The sequence below is a fragment of the Heteronotia binoei genome, chromosome 21, assembly GCF_032191835.1.
Source record: "Heteronotia binoei isolate CCM8104 ecotype False Entrance Well chromosome 21, APGP_CSIRO_Hbin_v1, whole genome shotgun sequence".
In the NCBI taxonomy this organism is placed as follows: Eukaryota; Metazoa; Chordata; class Lepidosauria; order Squamata; family Gekkonidae; genus Heteronotia; species Heteronotia binoei.
Genome location: NC_083243.1, coordinates 163,708,541 through 163,731,773, shown reverse-complemented (window position 1 = coordinate 163,731,773; position 23,233 = coordinate 163,708,541). Strand labels below are relative to the sequence as shown.

Here is a 23,233-nt window from a genome sequence, read left to right as displayed (position 1 = left end):
GTTGTTTGGACTATTTGAAATGGATTTGGGGTTTGAATCTCCATTCAGCCATGGAAACTTGCTGGATAATCTTGGGCCAGCCACTAAATAGTCTAATTTCTCACAAGGTTGTTGTGAGGAAAGAATGGAGGAGAGCAGAACAACCACCATTTTGGAGAGAAAAGTGGCACATAAAAGAAGTAATATAAAACAAAAAGCTAACCTCTAACCCTAACTACTCAATTTCTCATTATTCCATTATTGCTTTAAAAAGCTCAATCTAATTGAATCTTGGAGCCAGTATAGAAAGCAATTTTGATAATTAGGGGAAGAAACCAGTCAGAATAGAGTCCTTCTATTCTTGCTTTACCATTAATGGGCAGGAGTTAAATCTATAATTATTAAAGGCTTGATTACTAATTAAATCAGTTTAATGCTGCAGTGCTTCAGGAAATACAGTTGCATGCACACAAAAGCTCACACTTTGAATTAAACTTTGTTGGTTTCCGTGCCACTGGACTTCCACTTTGTTAAAATAAACTGGTTGATGTCTAGGATACAGCAGAGAAAGCAAAATGTGCTTTCCGGGATACTTCTGCAGTCACCCCCCACCCCCGTCCCCACCTATAAATATGGTAGTTGGGTGTCTACGTAACGCGGGAATACTCAGCTCAGCCACAAGCAAGCCGTTATGTCTGAACTTCATTACCCCAACATTCTACAGGGTTGTTGTAATCACTGATTATGTGCTAATTATATGTGGAGCCTGCTACTCTGGAAAAAGCTATGATGACTATTGACAAGTTGTGAAAATTGCAATCCCAGGACTGCTGCGCCATGCCTAACCCTTTCCCTTTTGACGCTCAGGCCCTCTCCCCATGACCTACAACCCCAACGGAGCAATTAAACTTTATTCAGGGCAAGTTTTTTTTTTTGCTTTCCACAAGGGCAGTCGATTAAAGGAACTCTTGGGATGTCGCTGGCCCCGTCACTGCAAGACTCAACCAGAAGGAAGCGCTGAGATTGCGTCTCCAATAGAACTACTACAAACACACCTACCAGCAACAGCTCTGTCCCTTTTAGACCACTAGCTGTCCGCTTCGCGCAAGACAATCCCCCGCTCCCTCCCTTTGGCCTTGGAGAAGGCAGATCCCGCAATATAGTTCTGGCAACGGGGCGTGATCCCAACGAAAAAAAGAAAGCCTGGAACTTCTGTTCTGGTTGCTTCTCTTCCTCCCACGTGCTCCCCGGCCCTTCCCAAAGCGCGCCCCTGCCGCGCCCCTCATTCGTTCTCGCTCCACCCAGCCGCACTCTGCACCGGCAATACAATCACCTCCTCCAGTCCATTAATCCCGCGCGGCTCTTCCCCCTTCTCTTTGGTCATCGCCCCTCCCTTTGCTCGTTTAGCCAATCCGGAACCAGCCGGTAGCAGTGCCACTCCTGGGGCTGCGCTGCGCGCGGGCCATACGCTCGCGCGCTTCTCCATTCCCTCTCTTTCTTTCGCAGAGAGACGCCTGGGGAGGACCCCGTGCCCCGTGCTTCTCCTCGAGCGGTGAGTGACGTTTAGGTTCCCCCTCACCTATGTCTTCCTCGTGACTCTTCTGCCTCTTGAGAGTCAGGGAGGAACCCCGCGAAAGCTTGGGGAGGAGAGGAGAGGAGTATTATGTGAAGGGATATGACAGGTGGCAGGGGCCCCCGAGAGCGAATTTTGCTGTCAGCGTGACGGGGTGTCTAGGGAAATTTTCCTGAGAAAAAGAAAGTCTACTACACCGTGCAGAGAGTAAAAACATTGCACAGAACTGCAGAATCTGGGGGAGGGAGCGACTTAGAATGACAAGTGAATCCGCCCCCCCCCCCCTTTCTGCACGAGATTCAAGAGGAGAAGATGCATGGGGAGGAGCTTCCTTGAAGGAGCTTTTGTCCAGCTGATTCACTGTAATCGTCCCCCCCCCCCCCGTCCCTCTAAAGGCGGTCCTTGGCAGTGCCCCACCTGTGTAAATCTGCTCCTGTCCTATCTGGACTAAGGTTAAACTAATAGAAAGTGCATTTTATTCAGTGTTACTAAGTAATACTATATTATCTGCTCGAACAGTTTAGCCAGCTGAGATGTATTTCCTGAAGCACTGCAGCATTAAACTGATTCAATTAGTAATCAAGCCTTTAATAATTATAGATTTAACTCCTGCCCATTAATGGTAAAGCAAGAATAGAAGGACTTTATTCTGACTGGTTTCTTCCCCTCATTATCAAAGTTGATGAAAAATAATTTTTAAAAATAGGCTTTACCTTCCCATTTGTATCCTGAACCAGTTGACAGTTTTGAGTGGAACTAAAGTATTTCCCTCCCATTCTGATGTACTGTAGATAGTTGAAGCAGTCAATGCTACGTTTGGATGAGTATTTTTTAAAATCTCTATTTTGTACAATACTATTAGGATTTTAATCTTTATGCTCTTCGAGATTTGGTGTGATGCTGTATTTGTGATTTTTTGCTATTTCAGATTCCCATATTTATTCAATGAAGATATTAGATGGCCTTCTCTGAACTGTGGGTGATTTAGTAAATAAAAGCCATCTCTCACGTAAGATAAATTTTTGCTCTTCAGTATTAATAGAAAGATAATGCACTTTAAATAAGCTTAATTTTAAAAGAAAAAGTAGTGAGTACATTAAAAAACATAAACGGTTAATAAAAGGAATTAGTCCTTTGGCTGATTGATAGGTCAGTCCCCAGGAAGTACAGTGTCATGTTTCCCAAGTAGAATTCCTCTGTGTTTAAAATGGAAAAAACTTAATATTTCCATAGACATTTTTTTCTTAGAAAGGGCAAACTTATATCACATATAAATGATGAAAGATGAACTGGCTGCATAGTTCGTAGCTCTTATTTCATATCCGTTAAAGGCTGAAGGTGTGTGGGTGCATGATGGGATCAGGTAAATAATATGTAATCTTTGGTATTGTGTACCAGTAAGTCTATACTTGTAAACCTTGGAGAGTCTTGGGCTTGCAGCTATGCAGATTGCCAAGAAGAGCTTCAGCCTTGTAGGACATGTAGATTAATGTTTTGATTGTGAGGAAGCAGATGGCATTGTGTAATATTTGGGATTAAGGAGGCATTTGTTTAGGTATGTAAAAATAAAAGTTTTCTATAGCAGAGTATGACTTCATGCCTTATGAAGGGTATCAGTGCTTCTTCCTTAGCGGGTCCTTTCAAATGCCGTCTGAAGATCTTGATTTAGAACTTCATTTCCCACTGTCCTTTTTTTGTGCCCCTACATGTCTGGTGTCAATTGCCATCAATGTGGTGGTTCTAGGATAACTGGAAAAGCTGGATGAGGATGTAAAATATGCATGATCTGTTAAAACTTAAATGGAAAGCATCTTTAATGCTTGTTGGTGTTCTTTACTAGAGACGTACTATGTTGCTTATGTGGTTAAGCAGCAGTGTCAGAATAAACAAAGTTATAGCAATCCAGTATGGTAAAACATACCATACACACAGTACCCTAGAATGAACTGCAGATGAAGTGCTAGCTCTTGATCTCCCATATTTCAGCTGTTACCAAGCCTTCAAGCCACATCCTTCCTTACTTCATGTTCTCGATGCCATATGTTCTTTCTTCCTCTGCCAGATGATGCAGAGGAGCCAATACCCACTCTAATCTCAAGGAGTCTTGGAGGATGTAAAAAAATGGAATTTTGTTCATTCTTGTACAAAGCCCCGGATATGTTGGACTAGAGCAGTGATGGCCAAACTTGCTTAATGTGAGCGCCGCATAGAATAAATGTCAAATGAGAGCCACAAGACATGAACATCAGACGTTTGAGAGCCACAAGGAAGGAAGGAAAACAGATGGGGGAGGGAGGAGGGAAGAAGTGGAAAGAAAGCAACTTTAATTTTAAATGCATTCTCCAAGCCACTGGCTTGGCTTGGAGAAGTGATTTAGAGAAAGAAATGCCTTTTCCAAGTCGACTGATGGGGCAGTGGAGGCTTCAAGAGCCACACAATATGTATGAAAGAGCCACAGTTTGGCCACCACTGGACTAGAGCCTAACAAAAGCCAGCAAACAGCTTGCATCTAGACATTTCATTGTGGCACCTATTATTTTTGCAGTAGCAATAATTAGAAAATATGTATAGGGATGGGCATGAATCTAAAAGTTTCAGTTCAGAGTTCGAGGCAGTTCCTGAATTGAACCCTGAACCAGGCAAAAATGCCCGAACCGAGCTGGCCAATTTGGATCCCCTGCTGCTGGGAGAAAGGGTGTGCGGGGTGGGAAGGATTGCCAAGGAACGGTTAAATGGATGGCAGCCATTTAAACCTAGCAGCTGCTGGGTGGACCCACCCTCCTGTTAGGTTCCTGCCTAAGTCACTTGCTCCAAGCATCTCTAAGGTCTTAGAGGCTCAAAGCTGGCCTTTCCGTCTTTATTTTTCATTTCCCCCAATTTCCCAACCTCATTTTGACACCCAACTGCCTTGGCATTGTGTGCTGCCTAAAGTATTAGTTATATTTACAAAGGAATGTTTTGCATTCTTAGGGATTTCTCCATATTGGGATTCCTCACCCTATTTCACTGTTCTAAATATGGGTGCTTGATCATGACATTTGCTATTTAGAAGGGAAAAGTTGTCTCTGTATAATTTTAAATGCTACTGGGATGGCAGGGTGTCTTTATCTTCCTACTTTAAAAGTTAATATTCCTAATTTGGATGACAGTTTAATACATTATTTAACGTTTTGGAAGCTGTACAAGTTATTATTTTATTTTATTGCAGGAATTAATTATTGCTAACAACATCTTAATGACTCGACTGCAGTGTGGGATATTTCAAACTCATACATCTGGCTTTTTCCTTTTTAAGTATTAAAATGTGACACAACTTCTACTATATTAGTTAAAATATAACCTCCTGTAATGGAGCATTGCTGTGCATTTTTATTTAAATTAATGGTAGTCCCTGTCACTCCCAGTATTGTTTGGGCAAGAGCATGCTCTAGTTGTGTGTTTAAATTTTATCCTGTGTTAAGACTGAGAAGATCAAACTGGCTGGTAGAGTGGCTTGGGTTGAATGCAGGGATCTTTTCCTTTCATGCATTTGGGATGTGCTTTTCATTCAGAGGAGTTCATAGTTTTCGTGGGAAGACAGTAGTGCTTCCTGTTTCAGTAAGAAGTGCGACACTGAAATGGAATCTGTAGTCCAGAGAGTGGAAGACAAATTGAGTTTTTGTAGTCTAGTGGTGTGTTGTGCATCAGCATAACCTTTTACCCACTTTTCTCAGTGTGTCATGTGATCTTCTGCTGCAAGTGGAGGAAGGGTGGGGTTTCAAGTACACTGCCTTGCAGAAGTGCCTTTGAGATGACGCTGTGCATGGCTTCCTAAAACCACAGCTCCCAACCTGATTTTAATAGTATAGGTGGGTGGGACTGAGTAAGTAAACACAACAAGCAACTATTTCTGTAACTCATTGGTCCTGCATGTGTTTCTTCCTTGCTCCAAACAGAAATAATAGGGTCAGTCTTATTCTTTGAAGTTCCAGTGCTGGAAAATATTCAGTGTAGAAAGGGAAAAGTGGCAGTTTACACTGTAGCTGTAGGTGTCTGCATCATTGCTAGTTCAAAAGTATTAGGGAATTCTCTGTTAAAAGTTAATTATTTTCCTGCTCCATGACAATCACTATATTAATATTCAGCCATTTGTTGGTAAAGTTCACTTCTAGATGTCTTTATTTTCCTTGTTTAAAAGGAAACCAGTGTGTTGGTACACTTTTCATTTTTACTTATACTATAAAAATAACATGGGTAATATTATTATTATACTATACTATTAAAATATTATTATACTATACTATAAAAATTACCATGGGTAATCCATTTAGTAATATTATTAAAAGAGGCACTGAATTACATTCTCTCTTTGTAGTCATTAAATGATTATTTTTCAGTTACTGGAAGCCGAGGTCCATCAGTGGCTATTAGCCACAGGATATTCATAAAACTTTCTGTCTGGGGCAGTGATGCTCTGTATTCTCGGTGCTTTTGGGGGGGGGGCAACAGTGGGAGGGCTTCTAGTGTCCTGTCCCAACTGATGGACCTCCTGATGGCACCTGGGGATTTTTTTTGGCCACTGTATGACACAGTGTTGGACTGGATGGAACATTGGCCTGATCCAACATGGCTTCTCTTATATATGAATTCACCAAGATAATGGTTAAGTAATCAAAGCTGTTTTCTATGTATTGCCCCAAATGCCTCTTTTCTTTTGCTATCTGTTTCCATGTGGCCATGATAAGCACACACAGTGACCTCCAAAGAACTGTGCGAAGGCAGTGTAATTACGTGAGTCCAAAGTTTTCTCCTTGCCTTCTCAAATGGTGTATAATTAGTGGAGTATTATTTACTAAGGACTTAGAACTGGAGGAGAAATTGATGCCCTGACTCTTTTATGAGACGAAAGGGGCTGGTACTGCTCCCTTGTTTGTGAAAAATTAACAACTATTTGTATGAGTAATTCTAACCATCAGGTCGTTTTTGTATTAGGGAACAAAGTTTGAGTCCAGTGGCACAATTAAGACCAACAAAGTTTAATTCTGGGTATTACCTTTCATGTGTATGCACACTTCTTTAGATTCAAGTATCTTCAGATTCAGGCAAGGGCTTAGCCAGGATTTTTTTTTAGGTCAGGGGTCTTTTAAAAAATTCGGGGGGGGGGGCACACAGATTTTTAAAAAGCTCCCCAATCTAAAAGGCAAGGCCCACAGGTTGGTTCTTTTTGCTTCTCACAGCCAGATGACGGTGAGAAACATGAAGACCCTCTACCTCTCACTCTCTTCTCCTGCTTGGCTGAGCAGGAGGGGAGAGAGAGGTGGGGCCGGCAGGCTGGGTCGTCTTGCTTTCACAGCTGACTTTGAAGCTGGCTGTGAGAGCATGAAGACCTGCCATGGCCGCCTCTCACCCTCCCTTCCTGCTCTGTCAGGTCGGGGATCCTGAGTTTGGGGAGCCTGTACAGGAAGTTGGCGACGGGGCCGCCAGAGGCTCCCCCTGTAGCTACAGGCCTGAATGCAGGTATCTGAAGAAGTGTGTGTGCACACACAAAAGCGTATATCTGGAATTAAACTTTGTTGGTCTTAAAGGTGCAACTGTATTTAACTGTTTCAGACCAACACAGCTACCCACCTGAATTTATATTAAAGACTCTGTGTGTTTGTGTGTGTCTTCATATGCTTTCCATGGTTGTTCTGTGAATGTGTGCATCCGTGAAACCACATGACCCATGATGTAACTGTGTTTTACACCTCTTCGGCATCAGCATCCTCATTATAAACATTTTCTGTGTGCCATGGGAAGCAGCCATCAGAAGTGATAATCTGTTAATCAATGGGTAGGATGCATACTACTTGTGAATGCTCTATAAATGCTCAGAAATGAATAGTGCGTATATCAATATGCAGTACGGATGGGCACAGACCAGGAAAGCCTGGTTGGGGTTCATGAACTAGGCAGTCCTGTACTGAAACCCTGAGCAAAACCTTCCCAAACTGAACGTTCAGGGTCCCCATGGTGATACACGCATGTCACTCCAGATGGCTTCATGCAGCGCCCCAGCATGCCTGCATTATCTGAAAATGATGCAAATGCGTCCCCTCGGATGCACAGATGTCACTTCCAGGTGGCATTTGCCACTGCCCTAATGCACTCATGTTACCTGGAAGTAATGCAAGCACATCAGGTAGCACACTCATGTCACTTCTGGATGATGCAGGTGTGCCAGGGGTGGTGCCTGATACCACCTAGAAGTGGTGTGCATGCATGGGGAGCCTGAACCAAGCAGAAACTTGGTAAGTGTTCGAAGAAGGCTCCTTCCCTGAAATTCGGTCCAGGGTTTGCAAACTGGCCAAAGTTTGGTATGAACTTTTTCTCAGATTCAGGTCTATCACTATTATGCAGTAACACTCTGTTTCCACAAATCTCATTGTCTAGGATATACTTGCTGCCTAGATTAGAACTGACTGCTGAGATTTTCCTAGTCATATCAATTATAGTCAGGACAAGGGATGCCTAGGCTGTAAATATGTAGAGTAGCCTTGTATTTAGAGATGTGATAGGGAGAAGCCAGTTCATTGAGGTGGGAAAACACTCTTTTAGTGGTTGTCTTAAGTTAAACCTCTGCTTCTGTCTCTGGGTCAGTAAGATGCGCTTAGCCAGTATGTAAAAATCTGTTGTCCGCCCCTGGGCCAAAAGAAGCCAGGTTGTGTGTAACGAGATCTAGGGCTTTTTCAGTGGCAGCACCAGAACTTTGGAACACTCTTCCAGAAGCCATAAGGGCCCTGCAGGATTTGTCTGCGTTCCGCAGGGCCTGTAAGGCCGAATTGTTTAAACAGGCTTTTGCTGTTTGATTGAAAAAGGGCTGCCACCGGACATCTTATAGAATGCTGGTGATCACAGTCGAGAATTCAATACCGCAGCGCCATAGAATGGTTTTAAAACTGAAATAAGTAAATTATGGTTTTATATGTTTTATTGGACTGATTGTATTGTATAATGTTGTGAGCCGCCCTGAGTCCGCTTGTGGAGAGGGCGGGATATAAATTGAATGCAATAAATAAATAAATTAAATAATATGTAGTTTAAACGTTATAAAATAGCAATTCTCATCAGTTTTGATGCATAGGAACCTGCAATATGCCTTTTGGATTTAAGTGATGCATAAATGTTTGTTAGTAGTGTCATTGTAGATGTTAATGTGGGAATAGTGTTCCTGTATGAATAACTAATGAATTTATGGATTAAAAGGGACATGCTTGTGGACCCATTAATAGCTTTGAGGGAGGCATGGATGTTTTCATTGTTACCATATTGTGAATAGTGTTAAGTACAGCAACTTATGTGGTTGGCTAGGGAGTTGTTTACCTTTGGACTATTGATGAAAAGCACAAGTGGACTTGCAAAATAGACTGCATTAGTGTCCTTGATTGACTTGCTGTGTTGTACTTGGGTGCTTTTCTAGTTAGCTAGGGTGCCTGTTTGTCTATTGCCTAATAATATTGTTTTTTGTTAGAGTACTGAGATGTTTGGTTTAGGCTTGCAGTTTTGCCATCCTAATTCTAAAGCCTTTTAATGATCTTGTTGGTAATTTACAGGAAAGTATTCAGGATCTCTAGGCTTATCTAGTCCATGGATTAGCCTCTAGGAATTCTCCGCTCTTTATCCTCCCTGTCTTGTGCAAGGCTTTTCAGGTTAGCATACATCTCCACTTTTTTCTCTCTTTCTATTTGGTTGTAGGCTGTCTTGTTCTGTATCTTGCAAGAAATTGTATTAATGTGGCTAGGTAAAGAGGATGAGGTTAATGTCTTGCCCCCTGGAATCTCTCTTCGTTTAGACTATTATACGGTGCCTCATACAAAAACCTTTTTTCCTTAGAAATGTTTTAATTCCCATTATATCCAGTGCTGCTTAAGAGTGCAGTGGATTGCAAGTCAGTGAGGAAAACTGTGCAGTAGAATATCTCAGTTTTGGGAACTATAAAGAATTGTCAAATGAAATCTAGGGGGTGAGTAGCCATGTTAGTCCGATGTAACCCAAATTAAAAAAAAATTGTTAACATGCTACAACTTAACTAATGTGTTGTGGCATTAACTTTTGTCAACTAGAGACCACTTTTGTCATATATCAGGTGACAAGTCTCTTCATTATCGACTGCTTATAGTTTGAACACATTGTTGCTGTTTTCTGGGCATTTAAAACCCTTTAGGTCTCAAATAAATTTGGCTAACATTGCAGAAGTATATTCTACCCCCCCCTCCAAATCCCTGAAACTGACAGGATGCTTTAGATGAGTCCTAATAAAAATGTATAAAATCTTTGCATAATTTCTAGCCTAAATTCAGTGTGGTTATTGTCTACCTAAATCTATATAGAGAAAGTAATTTCCAGACAGTTGAATGAAATCACATAATGATGGGATTGCACAACCCTGTGATTTAGTATAGGGGTGGCCAATGGTAGCTCTCCAGATGTTTTTTGCCTACAACTCCCATCAGACCCAGCCATTGGCTATGCTGGCTGGGGCTGATGGGAGTTGTAGGCAAAAAGCATCTGGAGAGCTACCGTTGGCCACCCCTGATCTAGTAGGTTTGTTCTAGATTTTCTTTGAAGCTTTGACTCACTACATACCATTTTATTGCTCCCACAGTAAAGGCAAAAAGTTTATTTCAGGAGGATAAGCTATTCATAAGGTTTATTGGTCAGGGGTAAGCTGGGTTAAAGGATAACCTTTGTTCTTGGTAACAGAATGACAAACATATTGGCGTGCATTGGTAGAGGTCAGGTAAGGAGATGTTCTGTTTCTTTCATACTTCAACCTGTACTGTTTCATATTGCTAGGAAGCTTTTTTAGCATTTAAAAAAATCATTACATTGGAAAAGAATAATGGACTAAGGCTGCTATTGAATCCAAATAGGATGCCTTTTTTTTTTTAAAGATACTTTGTGAACTTGCAAAAATTGATAGACACCACACCCCTGTACAGTTAAACAGTTGAAATAATTTCCCTAAGAAAAGAGTCTGAAGTTGGTTCCTAGTGTCTTTGACTCTTTCACAATACCATGTGTTGGATCCATGCTCACATGACATGAGCAGACTGATGCTTCTGTTGGCTGAAAGGAGTAAATGCATGGAGGAGGAGAAAGGGAATTCCCACAGTTCCCTCCTGACTGTACTGCATCCTGTGCTTTGTATTCTATTCTTAAGGGTTGTCTTCAGCTTTTCAGGGAGATGCAGGGCACTGCAGTATGACAGGACAGACAACAAAGATATTTCTCTGTCTGTTAACATTTCTTTGGATCAAATCCTTTATTCTCCCAATTTTTTAAAAAAAATAACATGTTGGAATGAGAACATTATTAAGAATGCATGTTTCTGGTATAGGCAACTCTACAATTATGAAGGTTTGCAAATGAAGAGGCTGTGTCAAGCCTTGCTTTTATAGCTCACACAATATAATTTTCTGAGCAAGAATTGCACTCAAGTATATTAAAATGATACTACTACAGTCCAATAGCACCTTAAAGACTTAACAACATTTGTGGTAAGGTATGAGCTTTTGTGAATCCAAAGATGGACTAACGTGGTTAGTACTACCCAAGTGGATCTACTACAGCTCAAATAAACGTTTCCTCTTCTTTCCATTTGAGTAATTTCCTGTAGCTTCTGCGTTCCTGGCAGCAAAGAGAACTGCATTTCTAAATCCAGACGCATGCTCTGTAACACCATACCCTTTTACCTACTTTTCTAGATGAACACGTGACTGCTTCAGAAATGTGGAGGCAGGGAAAATGTTCTGCAGCAGACTATTAAAAGCTTGTTGCAGAGCAGCCAAATGATCTCGAAAGATCCTAAACCCAATCCTATTAACTTTTCTTCAGAATAATTCCTTCTGAATGTAAGAGTACTTACTCTTAATTAAACTCTTAGGTATATATGCATAGAATTGCAGCCTAAGGATATTTGGGTCTCTGTCTGTGTCTCTCTCTCAACTCCATTTTAAGAATAGCCCAGATGGATTATCTCAAACATCCACCTTTTGTGTTCTTGTGATCTCTGTCACTGGGAGATCAGTTGCAATAGTGGGAGATCTCCAGATACCACCTGGAGGTTGGCAACCCTCTTGCAACTCTTGAATTTGTCTCTGTATGCAAGAGAGTACCACAAGGGTCTAATAAATACTTTTTTTGAATTTTTAATAAGGGTGAGATATTCAGTTTTTAATGCCAGGAAGAAGAAGCATACAGTATCAGTGTCTTGTTTATCACATATATAACTTTTAATTTAATGTTATTGCAAACATGAGCATATTTCTCTGTGACTTACTGCTGAAAATGTTTGCTTTGTTATCTCTGACCACCATCCTCTCCCAAACCCATTCAATTGTGTGTGCTTGCTTGAATTGGGGTAAAGTCTTTGATGTTATTAGATGTGCTGGAGGAACGGAAACTTCTGCTTACAGAAATATAACATACAAAACATTTTAAGACATAAGTTGCTGTTCTAAGATATTTGTTCAGTTACATTGAACATGGGTATCCACAAATGACACCGATTTCTACAAATATGACTAATTTTTTTCTCCGAGTGTAAGTATACTTGCATGCGTCTTGCATGTACTTGCTTTGTTTCCTAACTGTCCTTCTTCAGCTTCTCTTTTCCTATCTTATGAAATATTTTTATAGTTTTGGCTATTGTTGCTTAACCTAAAATTTATTTTAAATTCAGTTGCTAAAGATTTAAACCATAATGCAGTAGTGAAGGAAATGAGTTGTGAATTAGGAAGTCCTTTTGTCATATCTTACCTTGGCCCTGAAATCAGTGGGTGGCTTTATGCAAAATACTCCCAGGCTGCATACAAATTTTCTCTTCCTTCTGTTGAGTAAATTTGACTTCCCGCCCATTTTACTATGCAAAAGCTTAGTATATGCCAATGATTCCAGTGCTGTGCCAGTCATTGGGTTCCCTTTACTCCTGTGCTGCAGGATGGTTGTCCGCCTTTTTAAAGTTTTAAGATACTACATGTACAGTTAAATGTTAATTTTCAGTTAAGCATCATGTTTTAAAACATTCTTTTAAAAATGGAAGAACTGGTGTTGAAGGTGGAGTGGAAGGTAGTTTCATGATATCCTAGGGGTTGATGCTGTGTGAATTTGCAGCACAGAATGGCTGCACAGAATTAGTTGGGTTTTCCCCCCTCATGATGCTCAATCTGGAGAAAAAATTGTTCATCTGGTCAGAACAAACCGAGTGAACTTCAGAAGTGGCTCCAGTGCTCAAATAATGGCTTGTTTGTTGCGCATTATATGGTGATGTTATAAACTGTATTGGGCAGTCTTGCAAAGTGTATATGAGGTACGATTGTGATGCACCATATGTGAAAGATTATGAGCAATTAAGAAAAAAGTGCTATATGCATTGTCCTTCATTATAAAAATTGTTTACTGTATATCTGTGATATTGGCTTTTGTGGTTTCAGATGTGATAGTCATATTTTGGGAGTCACTATTGTACAGTATTTCTCTTCTTAGTTCAGCTGTGTGCTGTAGTTGCTAATGTTAGGCTAGGATCTGGGAGATCCAGGTTCAGATCCCCTCTCTGTCATGAAAGTTTGCTGGGTAACCTTGGGCCAATCATATATTCTTAGCCTCATGTGTCTCACAGGATTGTTGTGAAGATAAAATGGAGGAGAGGAGAATGGTGTGAGTCACTTTGGGTCCCCACTGGGGAGAAAGGTGGGATACAAATAAGTAATTTAAATATATCTGGGGTGGCCTACTGCATTTCTTCTTCAGTTCTTCAAATTATTAATCTTTGGACCTATCTCTTCAATCTGTTGTGGTTGTATATTCAGACTATATTCAAAGTCTTCTTCCAAGTCTTGCTAATGATTTTCTGACTTTCTCTGATAGACTGTCAGTTCTCATGAGCAATGGCTGATTTGAATACTGGGTTCTGACATTCTATATTTTTTCTGGTGTTTGCACATGTGGAAATGAAAATCTGATCTGGTTCTGATTCTCAGTAAAGTAATGTGGTTGTGTCACAACATAGCTTTTTTGTTTTCTATTACTTTTGGCAAAAAGTTTCCCTTTGTTATTATGGGCAAAGTTTTACCTTCCATCCTATGAATGCCTATGATATAGTCTGAATCACAAGAAAAGTACTTGGACAGTAGTTTCCTTGAACATCCGTAAAAAGTGTATAGACAGGCCTGGCGCATCTGTGTAGGCCATGTAGGCGACCACCTAGGGTGGCCAACTGGCCTACAGGTGTTCTGGACACACCCTTCCACTCCTACCCTCTCTCTGCAGGTGGCCCCAGCAGCCTAGGTGGGAGGCAGAGCTGCCAGCGCGGATAAAACTGACTGGCGGCAAGCAGCAGCACGGCGGGAAGGAAGTACTGTAGCCACCTCTTCTTGTTTACTCCCGACTCCTCCCTGCCGCCTCTTCCCGTTTGCCTTCCTGCATCGGCGGCCGGAGGAGCCACAAACTGGGAGCAAACAGAAACAGGGGTAGTGGGCTTGACAGCAGGCACACTCTAGCGTGCCAGCTGGGACCACCTGCTGCCACCATTCATGTTGGGGGATTGAAGTGCACACGACAGGTGGGATGTCAGGGGTGGGGGGAGGAGGCGTGCCTTGCCTAGTGCTGGCACCCTAGCACTGGGATTGTGTATAGTTGGTCTGTACATCTTAGTATCAGGAATTTTTAACTGATGAATTATCTCTCAAAAATAATTGGTTATTAATATTTATCTTTTTGCCTAATAGATAGTGTCTAACAATGGCAGAAGCCCATCAAGCAGTCGCGTTTCAGTTCACTGTAACTCCAGATGGAATTGATCTGCGTATGAGCCATGAAGCTCTCAGGCAGATCTATCTGTCTGGGCTGTATTCCTGGAAGAAGAAATACATCAGACTCAAGGTAATCAATAGTTCAGGACTGAATCTGTACATAGGACAAACTATGAACTGTATGGGAAAATGAATGGTTCCTAAACACATGCTTACTTTATAATGCTTTGGTGAGTGCAAGGAGTATTTGCTGGGCATTTTGGGAAGGATGTGAAACCTTGCACCAGTTCTTTGAATAATCCGTTCATCTTGAACGTCCCCTGATGTTTCCCCCAGTAGAATCTGAGATCATAAATATGTCCAGCTGTTGGAGGGAGGAGGCCTAGGGGAGAGGTTTTGTGATAGAAAATTTGTAGACGGGGAAGGGTTAAGCACCCTCCTCTAGCATGCCTGTACAAATGGGTTCTTCTCCTATGCATTACTGTTAAATTATATGTTGGGAAAACATGGTTTATCCAGGTAATATGAACTGCTCTTAAGTATTTATAACCTTGAAAGACTGAAATGGTGTCGAGATTTATTTCTGCCTACCCGCTTCTGCTTCTCATAGCCTATGAACTATTCTGTCTGCCTGAAACTTTACAGCATCTTCATCAGATCACAGCTATCCAAGGTGTACTCTTGCCTGCAAAGGCTAGCAGCTGAATGTTTTCAGAGTACTTTAACAGCCTGGACACTTTTAGAAGCTTGTCTTTTACCTCTCCGACAGTTAGCCCTTAGGCAGTGGGGGCAAGAGCTGGAAGAGATCAGGAAGTCCTCCTTCCTTTTGTTAAATGAAGTGATCAATGTCTCTATTACCTCTGCGAGCCCTTTCACTTTTCTAAAGCTTGTCTTTCTGTAGCAGGAGGCAATTAGGTGAAGAGGTATGGGAAGAGTGTGAATTTCTTCTGTGTGTAAGTTCCTTTGTCTCCCCACCCCCAGTTCCTCTCTCTGTATATACACAAGCTGTCAACTTTTCTGAAAACTGTATTCCTCCTCCTCCCCTGTACTTAAGATGATTTTTTACTTTTTTGCCCAGATCTTTCAATTTGGTAATAGTTTTTAATTGAAGTCAGGGGTTTTTTTTGTAGCAGGAACTCCTTTGCATATTAGGCCACACACTCCTGATGTAGCCAAGAGCTTACAGGGCTCTTCTTACAGGGCCTACTGTAAGCTCTTGGAAGAATGGCTACATCAGGAGTGTGTGGCCTAATATGCAAAGGAGTTCCTGCTACAATAAAGCCCTGATTAAAGTCAGTATGTATTCACATGGTCATGTTTAGTTGTGTGTTGGGATTGTTTTAAACAAGATTTCTCTTGGAAATATGAAATGGATGCTTCATAATACATGAAAGGGTTTCTTTTCTTTCCAGAACGGTATAATTACAGGAGTCTATCCTGCCAGCCCATCCAGTTGGCTTATTGTAGTGGTGGGAGTTATGTCAACAATGTATGCTAAAATGGATCCTTCATTGGGCTTAATATCAAAAATTAACAGAACTCTTGACACAACGTAAGTATACCATGTCTTCTTTTTCCTATTTAATCAGATTTTGCTGGTTACGTATAGTGCTTAAACATCTTTTTATAACAAACAGTAGCACAGGAGTCCACGGTATGGATAATTTTCCTATGACCAGAAAGTTGACAGGCTCTCACTAGCCACCTCCAATTCTGGCCCTCCTGGCTATTTGTACATGGTGCTTTCTGCCATACTGTTCATTTTGAGAGTCCTCACAGCTATCACTTGGGCTTAGCTGACAGACCCAGGTTCAAATTCCTTCTCTGCCTTTGAAATTTACTGGGTGACCTTGGGCCAGTTATACACTCTCAGCCTTGAATGGGTTGTGGTGATGAGGATAAAATGAAGGTGAGGACAACAGTGTAATCCTTTTTGGGGAGGAAGTTGTAATATAAATGGTGTAATTAAATTTATAATAATCCATCAGGTGCTCATGTGGTGCTAATTCCCACTTCTCTGGGTGAATTGAGTGGATATTAAAAGAGAAATCTTGGGAATCTTACAAAAGGATCTTTTTCATGTGTTCTAGTAGGAAAACAAAACTATCTACAAAAAGAAAGAAATTATGCTTATTGATTGTAGAGGACATTATGTACAAAGTCACTGAAAGTCTGGTGAAACTAGCAACACACTAGCTTCAACATGAAAAGCCATCTCTAGATGGCAGCATGGATTGATTTTAAATCGAGACAACTTAAATCAGAATTTCCCATTTGTTGTTTGATGTTTGTGCATGTAAAGTGCTGCCAAGTCACAGGCAATTTATGGCCCCAGGAATGTAAGAGAGAAGCAGAGATGGTTTGCCATTGCCTTCCTCTGCAGAGTCTTCCTTGGTGATCTCCCTTCCAAGTACCAACTCTGCCTAGCTCCAAGGTCTGACGAGATCAAGCTACAGCATGCCAGTCTCCCTCCCTGTTGTTCAGATACTTATTAATGAAAGTGCATACTAACTGGTTGCTATAAACATAAGGTGTAATGATTTAAAACTGCATAGAGAAATGATCCCATATATAGTGCTCATGGATATCATGGTGTACACTAGTGTGTTTTCTAGTGCCCAATTAATTCTTCCCAAAGTAAAGAGTAAATCTTGCCTTTCCTCAGACTCACTGAGCCAGTTTGGTGTAGTGGTTAAGTGTGCGGACTCTTATCTGGGAGAACCGGGTTTGATTCCCCACTCCTCCACTTGCACCTGCTGGAATGGCCTTGGGTCAGCCATAGCTATCGCAGGAGTTGTTCTTGAAAGGACAGCTGCTGTGAGAGCCCTCTCAGCCCCACCTACCTCACAGGGTGTCTGTTGTTGGGGGAGAGGATGTAGGAGATTGTAAAGAGATTGTAAGTTCTCTGATTCAGAGAGAAGGGTGGGCTACAAATCTGCAGTCTTCTCCTCCTCCTCCTCCTCCTCCTTTTCTCCTCCTCCTCCTCCTCTTCTCCTCCTCTCCTGCTCCTCCTCCTCTTCTCCTCCTCCTCTTCTTCTCCTCCTCCTCTGAAGTGGGATGTGCTTCAGAAGCACCCAGGACTTTGTCCTCCACTTGCAGCTGCTGGAATGGCCTTGGGTCAGCCATAGCTGTTGCAGAGCTGTCCTTGAAAGGGCAGCTTCCACGTGAGCGCTCTCAGCCCAACCCATCTCACAGGGTTCTGTTGTGGGGAAGGAAGATAAAAGATTGTAAGCTGCTCTGAAACTCTGAGATTCAGAGTAAGGGCAAGGTATACATCCAATATCATCATCTTCAAACGGATTGGTGGATGACCTCTAGAGCAGGGGTGTCAAACTCATTTATTAGCGGGGGCAGATCTGACATAAATTAGACTTTGTGGGGCTGTTTTGCAGTGCAATTTTAAAAATAAAACATCAAGAAAAAGCACAAAGATCACAGCAGAAACTTTAAAAAATAAAATGTTCTCAGCCTGGGAAAACATGAAAAGGCAAGACATCGCAAGCTTCTCTCCCCCGCCCCCCGCCCCATCTATTCAGGTTAGCAATGCCTCTCCAGTGTCATATCCCCCTTTGGCTGTGGGTTCCCAAGTTAGAGTACTCACTAGGCACTAGTTCTCACTACACTGAGAAGAGACAAAGCTGGCTCAAGGCATCAACGCTTGGGTGGAAGCTTCAGCTGGCCATAGGAACGCTGGGAAGTTCCTCTCCACTTATTTATTTATTCAATTTATATCTGGCCCTCCCCATGAAAGCAGGCTCAGGGCAGCTTACACAGCCATGTAAATACATGGAACATAAAACCACATTAAAATATAAAAAGATACAGAAAACATAAAACCGTTTCAGGAGATCTTTAAATTTTCTATTTGTTATTCCAGCTGGATGTTCTATAAAAAGATTGATCTTAGGTTCATGTTCAAGGTGGCTCATTGAAACACATAGACAAAGTTGCAAAGAAAACATGAAGAGGATTGTCTGTTCACCTCTTCTCTGCCCAGAAACCAGAGTGGGAAATCCATTCTGCATTTTCTTTGCAGCTTTACTTTCAGCTTTAGCCTCTGTAAAGAGAAGGCAGAAGGAGCTGGGAATGTTCTCGCAGCCTTTGAAGCTTCACAAGGTGAGGACAGAAGGGAGGAGAGAGGGCCTGATTGAAGCCTTGGGTGGGCCAGTTCGGCCTGCGGGCTGCATGTTTAACACTCCTGCTCTAGGGTGTAAGTAGAAAGGCTATAATGTTCTGTGATTATCATTGAAAATGCTTTTCCAACCATTCTCTTGCAAAGAACAGCAGCCTTTCTTAAGTTTCTGAGAATATAAGATGAAGATACTGTTCAGGTTCTACATTAACCCAAGTTTTTCTTTACATAAGATATTTTTATCCATTTCATTTTTATCCACCCTGGTAGAGGCATACAGGGCCGGCCTGCCCACTAGGCAAACTAGGCATTTGCCTAAGGTGCCAGCAGGGAAGGGGCACTAAATTTGGCCCCCACCCCCTAGGCCAATCCCTATTTGCCTCCCTCTCCCTCCCTTCCTCACAATTTTAATGTCCAGGAATGGGCAGTGAAGCCCCGTGCATGCTCCCTGGGCTCTTTAAAGGATGCCCCCTGTTGATCAGCTGATTGACGGGTAAAACTGTGGCAGAGGCCGGCAGCTCCTATGCTGGCCCTCAGGTGCACTAGCAATCAATGCAGCGGGGGCAGGAAGGACAAGCGAGTCGCCGCTGCTGCCTCCTCCCCACACGATCCAGGAAGGAAGTGGGGAGCAGGCAGCGGCGGCTCGCTTATCCTTCCCACTGCTGATTGAGAGCGCTACTGAGGGCCGGCATAGGAGCCGCCAGCCTCTGCTGTGGTTTTACCCACTGATCAGCGGATTGGTGGGGAGGGGGTGTCCTTTAAAGAGCCTGGGACTGCAGTGCTTCACCACCCGTTCCCAGGCATTAAAATTGTGAGGAAGAGAGGAAGGAGGAGGAGGAGGCGCCATAGAGGGGGGAGGGGCGGCAGTGTGTGGGGGGCCGTGGGCATGCATCCTAAGTCTGGCCCTGGGCATAGAGCTTGATATTTTAAGCAATATGGACTGCTGTATAAGTTACTAAAAACCTTGGAGTAGAACTACCAGTAGCAGCACAGATACCTCAAGAGAACAAGTTGCCAGTGATAATTTACTGTTCGTGTCCAGTTGATATATAGTATTAGCTTGGGTCAAATTTTGAGTTAACTGACACACAGTGGCGAGGTTATTTTGTGTGTTACGGTGGAAGTTTGTGTTAAGCTGTTTGGTTATTTATTTGGCAAGAAACTTCTTAAGAAAAATGCCAAGTGAATGAATCTTGTGTCAGGTATGTCCATCTTTATAGGAACAGACCTTTAAAAAACCTTCTAATCAGTATTCAAATTACAAGCTTAGCCACTCTTTTATTACAACCCTCTTAGACAGGGGTGTCATCTGTGGAATGAAACCAGCCCACCCATGTCTTTAATCAGGCCTGCGGTTCTTTTTCTCCCCTCTCCTTTCCTCACCCTCTGAAACTCTGAGGCTGCCGCAGTTCCCAGCTCCTTCTGCCTTGTCTTTGCCTGCTTCAGCAGGAAGCTTTTCTGGGCTTGCAAAGCTGCAAAGAAAATGTGGAATGGATTTTCCATTAAGGTCTCAGTGCCCAGATGGACTTTGCTGGGAGTAGTCTATCTGGGACCATTCCTTACAACTTTGCCTGTGCTGCAATGTATTTCAATGGAGTGGGGCTCAAGTAATTTCACTTAACAGCATTTGTATTGCCAGTTGAAGCTGTTGCTTGCTGGAAACTAAAGGGCTGATGCTTTGAGCCAGCTTTTCTCTCCTGAATGGACATGAGAACTGATGCTTAGTGAGTACTCTAACTTGGGAATCCACAGCCAAAAGGGGATATTACATTGGAGAGCCATTGCCAATCTGAGTAGATCGGGGGGTGGTGGGGGTGAAGCTTGTAGTGCCAAGCCATTTCATGTTTTTCTAGGCTCTGGGCATTTTGTATTTTTAGTTTCTGCTGTGATCCTTGTGCTTTTTCTTGATGTTTTATTTTAAACATTGCATTGCCAAATCCCCCACCTTTCCACTTTAAACAAAACATCGCAATAATTTTAAGCATGCTTATATTTTAAGTTTAAAAACCCTATCTTTGTGTTTGTCTGTATCCTTAATAAAGTGGTTGCATGTCCGATTGATTGCAGTCTGGTTTTCAGTTCTCCAATGCTTTATTTCCTTTGCTGTCTGTATAGATCCAACCCATGTAATTTCTTTGAGCAGGGTCTGTATTTAGACAGCCAGCTAGATATTTGCTTCCCTCTACCTTGCATGTTGTTTAGTCAGGCTCTTTGTCCTCTTAATCAGAATTTTGTGCCACACCCTAAAAGTCCCAGCTGATTTAGAGTCTTGACTTGTTTAGGAAACTTTATATTCAAATGGCAAAGCCTTATTAACTGCTCCTTAAACTTGTTTCCCAGATTATAGCTAAGACAGTAGCAGGATTCAAAACTGTTCTGGCCCCAAAGTCAGCATACCAGTAAACCTTAAGAGAACTAACAGGAGAGGGCTATTGGTGACCTCAGAGAGAGAACTGAGGGCCTTCCTAAGAGTAGAGCAGAATTTCTGCTGCAGGAAAAGTGCCTAGGTCTAACTCCTCTTTAGTTTGGATTCCTCATTAATTCTCTGCTGACAAAAGATTTCTATCCTCTTCCTCAAGTGCCGTGCAAAGTGATGCCTGAAATGTTGCCTCTGGGGGACAGGGTGCCTCCGGTACAGCATTAGCAGGGCAGAGGGGAATTGGAAACCTGCAGTAAAATGGAGAAATCTGTGAGACCTCACTTTCAATTTTCTATGAGACTCAACTCTTTGCTTTGTGAGGATCCGGAACTTGTTCCGTGAAATTTCCTAAAAATTAACTTCTTAAATTAATGGAGTATAGGAAAATAAATTCAGACCAAAATAAGATCAGCTATCATAAAATAGTACCTCTTTCACAATCTGGAGACAGGCTAGTACAGAAGTGTTACTAGTCAAGAAAAGTTTGATAAAGTAACAGTGCAATCCTGGGAGTAAGTCCCATTGAGTAGACCACAGTAGGATGCTGAGTAGTCCTGTTTAGGATTGCTTTCTAAGGGTATAATAATCTGTTGCTCATCACAACTGTTCCATCACCCTACATTTTAACTGATAGCTCTTCCTTGGGATACTGTCTGATGAGTGAACTCATCATTGGAGAATCTGCACTTTCTGGACTCTTTTCATTTTCATATACCGATTCCTCATTCACTAATAATCACTCCGCCCCCAGGCTTCTGCTGTCCTTGGAGCAAGCAGCCAATTCCCTGCTAGTTGCTTTATGACTGCATTTTGATTTGCAGCTCCCTCCAGTTTTCCTTGCAGCCTCCAGATCTCCAAAAAACAAGCCCTCACTGTGGGGCAAATTGCAGGGGGGGGGGGTCATAAGTCAAAATGCAACCACACAGTGACTAGTGGGGAATTGGTTGCTTGCTCTTAGGAAAGAAGAAGCCCAGGGGTGGAGCGACTGCTAGCGAGGAATCTGCTAGAGTGTGTGTGTTAGAAATGAAAGATGTTACAGGATTTAAAAAAAAAAAAGTAGCAACCCCCCTTCTGTTTCATTACAATTGAATGCTATCCTTCCCATTATTTGTACAACACTCTGTGGGAAAGTGGCCAGTGTAGTTCATGAGAAACAGTGAGAAGGACTAAAGTTTGTGGAGACTAAGGGTTATGCTTGCAGATATTAATTGAAATATGCTGCCGTTCTAGAATTCTACTCAGGAGGCTTATAAATTAACGCTTCTTTCCTCTCTATAATTAGAACACTTTCACACAAACAATTTCTCGGGTAAACTAACTCAAAACAGATCCGATTGCATTTGTATGGTTTATGAACTAGAGCCAATTTTATTAGATGTATGAGGTTTTCAAACATGTATAGTATATGGTTACTGAGGAAAAAAGACCATGAAATGCCAGAAGTAGAGGTTGTGACATGACTGAGTTAAAATTCAAATATGGTTAAGAAAAGTACGAGCATTCACAAAAGCATATTTTGAAACAGTGAAGGTCATTCTGAGCAACTTCTTAAAACTTGCAGTTGCAGTGAAACAAGGAGAATGATGAATACATTTGCACTGTATCAGTGAGAGTAACAATGGCTAGCAAATTATTGCCATTGTAAGCTAGGGAAGAAGCATTGCAATTTTTAGTGGTTAAAGTCTAGCCAAAATTAAACACATTGAAGTCTCACTGATTTTCATTGAAATAAATAAGGTTTGTTATGTTTGGTGGATTATGTTTGGTACATTCAGAAAAACAAAACAAACAGATTTCTGTTACAAAACATACTGGGTATGAGTGTTGCTCATGTACCTAGAAAGATCCCTTTAGAGACCTTGGTCAAGCTAAAAGGGGGGCTGGATGAGGATTTATTAATCAGCATTTGTGTTCTGCCTTTACTCATGGCTCAAAGGATAGTAGAGAGAATCATATAACTGCTCCAAGAACCCTATGGGATACTAGGTGGGATAGTTCCTGCCTGAGGGGTCAGTAAGGCACCCATGCTTCTAGCATTCCACAAACGCATCATGCAAAATATTCTATTATTTGCTTCAGGTTCCTGTAATCCTAGTACATTGCTATTACATTGCCGCCCTGAGCCTGCCTTGGCGGGGAGGGCGGGGTATAAATAAAAATTTACTTACTTAATTTACTTACTATTATGTGTCACCCTATTAATAGCACTGATTTACACTGCATAATCTGTCTTGCATCTCAGTGAGAAAAGTAGACTAAAAATAATGTAAATAAATAAAATATGCTTCACATGCAGGAAGAATGTAGATCAGTCTCTGGTACATTCATGTAAAGTGTGTCTGGTAACAGGTTCTGGAAAA

At 41.9% G+C, this 23,233-nt stretch overlaps 1 protein-coding gene across 2 annotated transcripts in view; it reads left to right on the top strand.

The window, feature by feature from the left end:
- Positions 1-13,840: 13,840 nt before the first annotated feature.
- CPT1A (carnitine palmitoyltransferase 1A) overlaps positions 13,841-23,233 on the top strand; it is a 59,332-nt gene continuing 49,939 nt past the window's right edge. Inside the window, exons 1-2 of one of the 2 annotated variants that reach the window (XM_060263112.1) lie at positions 13,841-14,452; positions 15,735-15,874. In XM_060263112.1, the coding sequence (XP_060119095.1) occupies positions 14,312-14,452; positions 15,735-15,874 (281 nt within the window). In that variant the 5' untranslated portion in view covers positions 13,841-14,311. The remainder of the gene's footprint in view (positions 14,453-15,734; positions 15,875-23,233) is intronic. The other variant, XM_060263113.1, reaches the window with a different exon arrangement.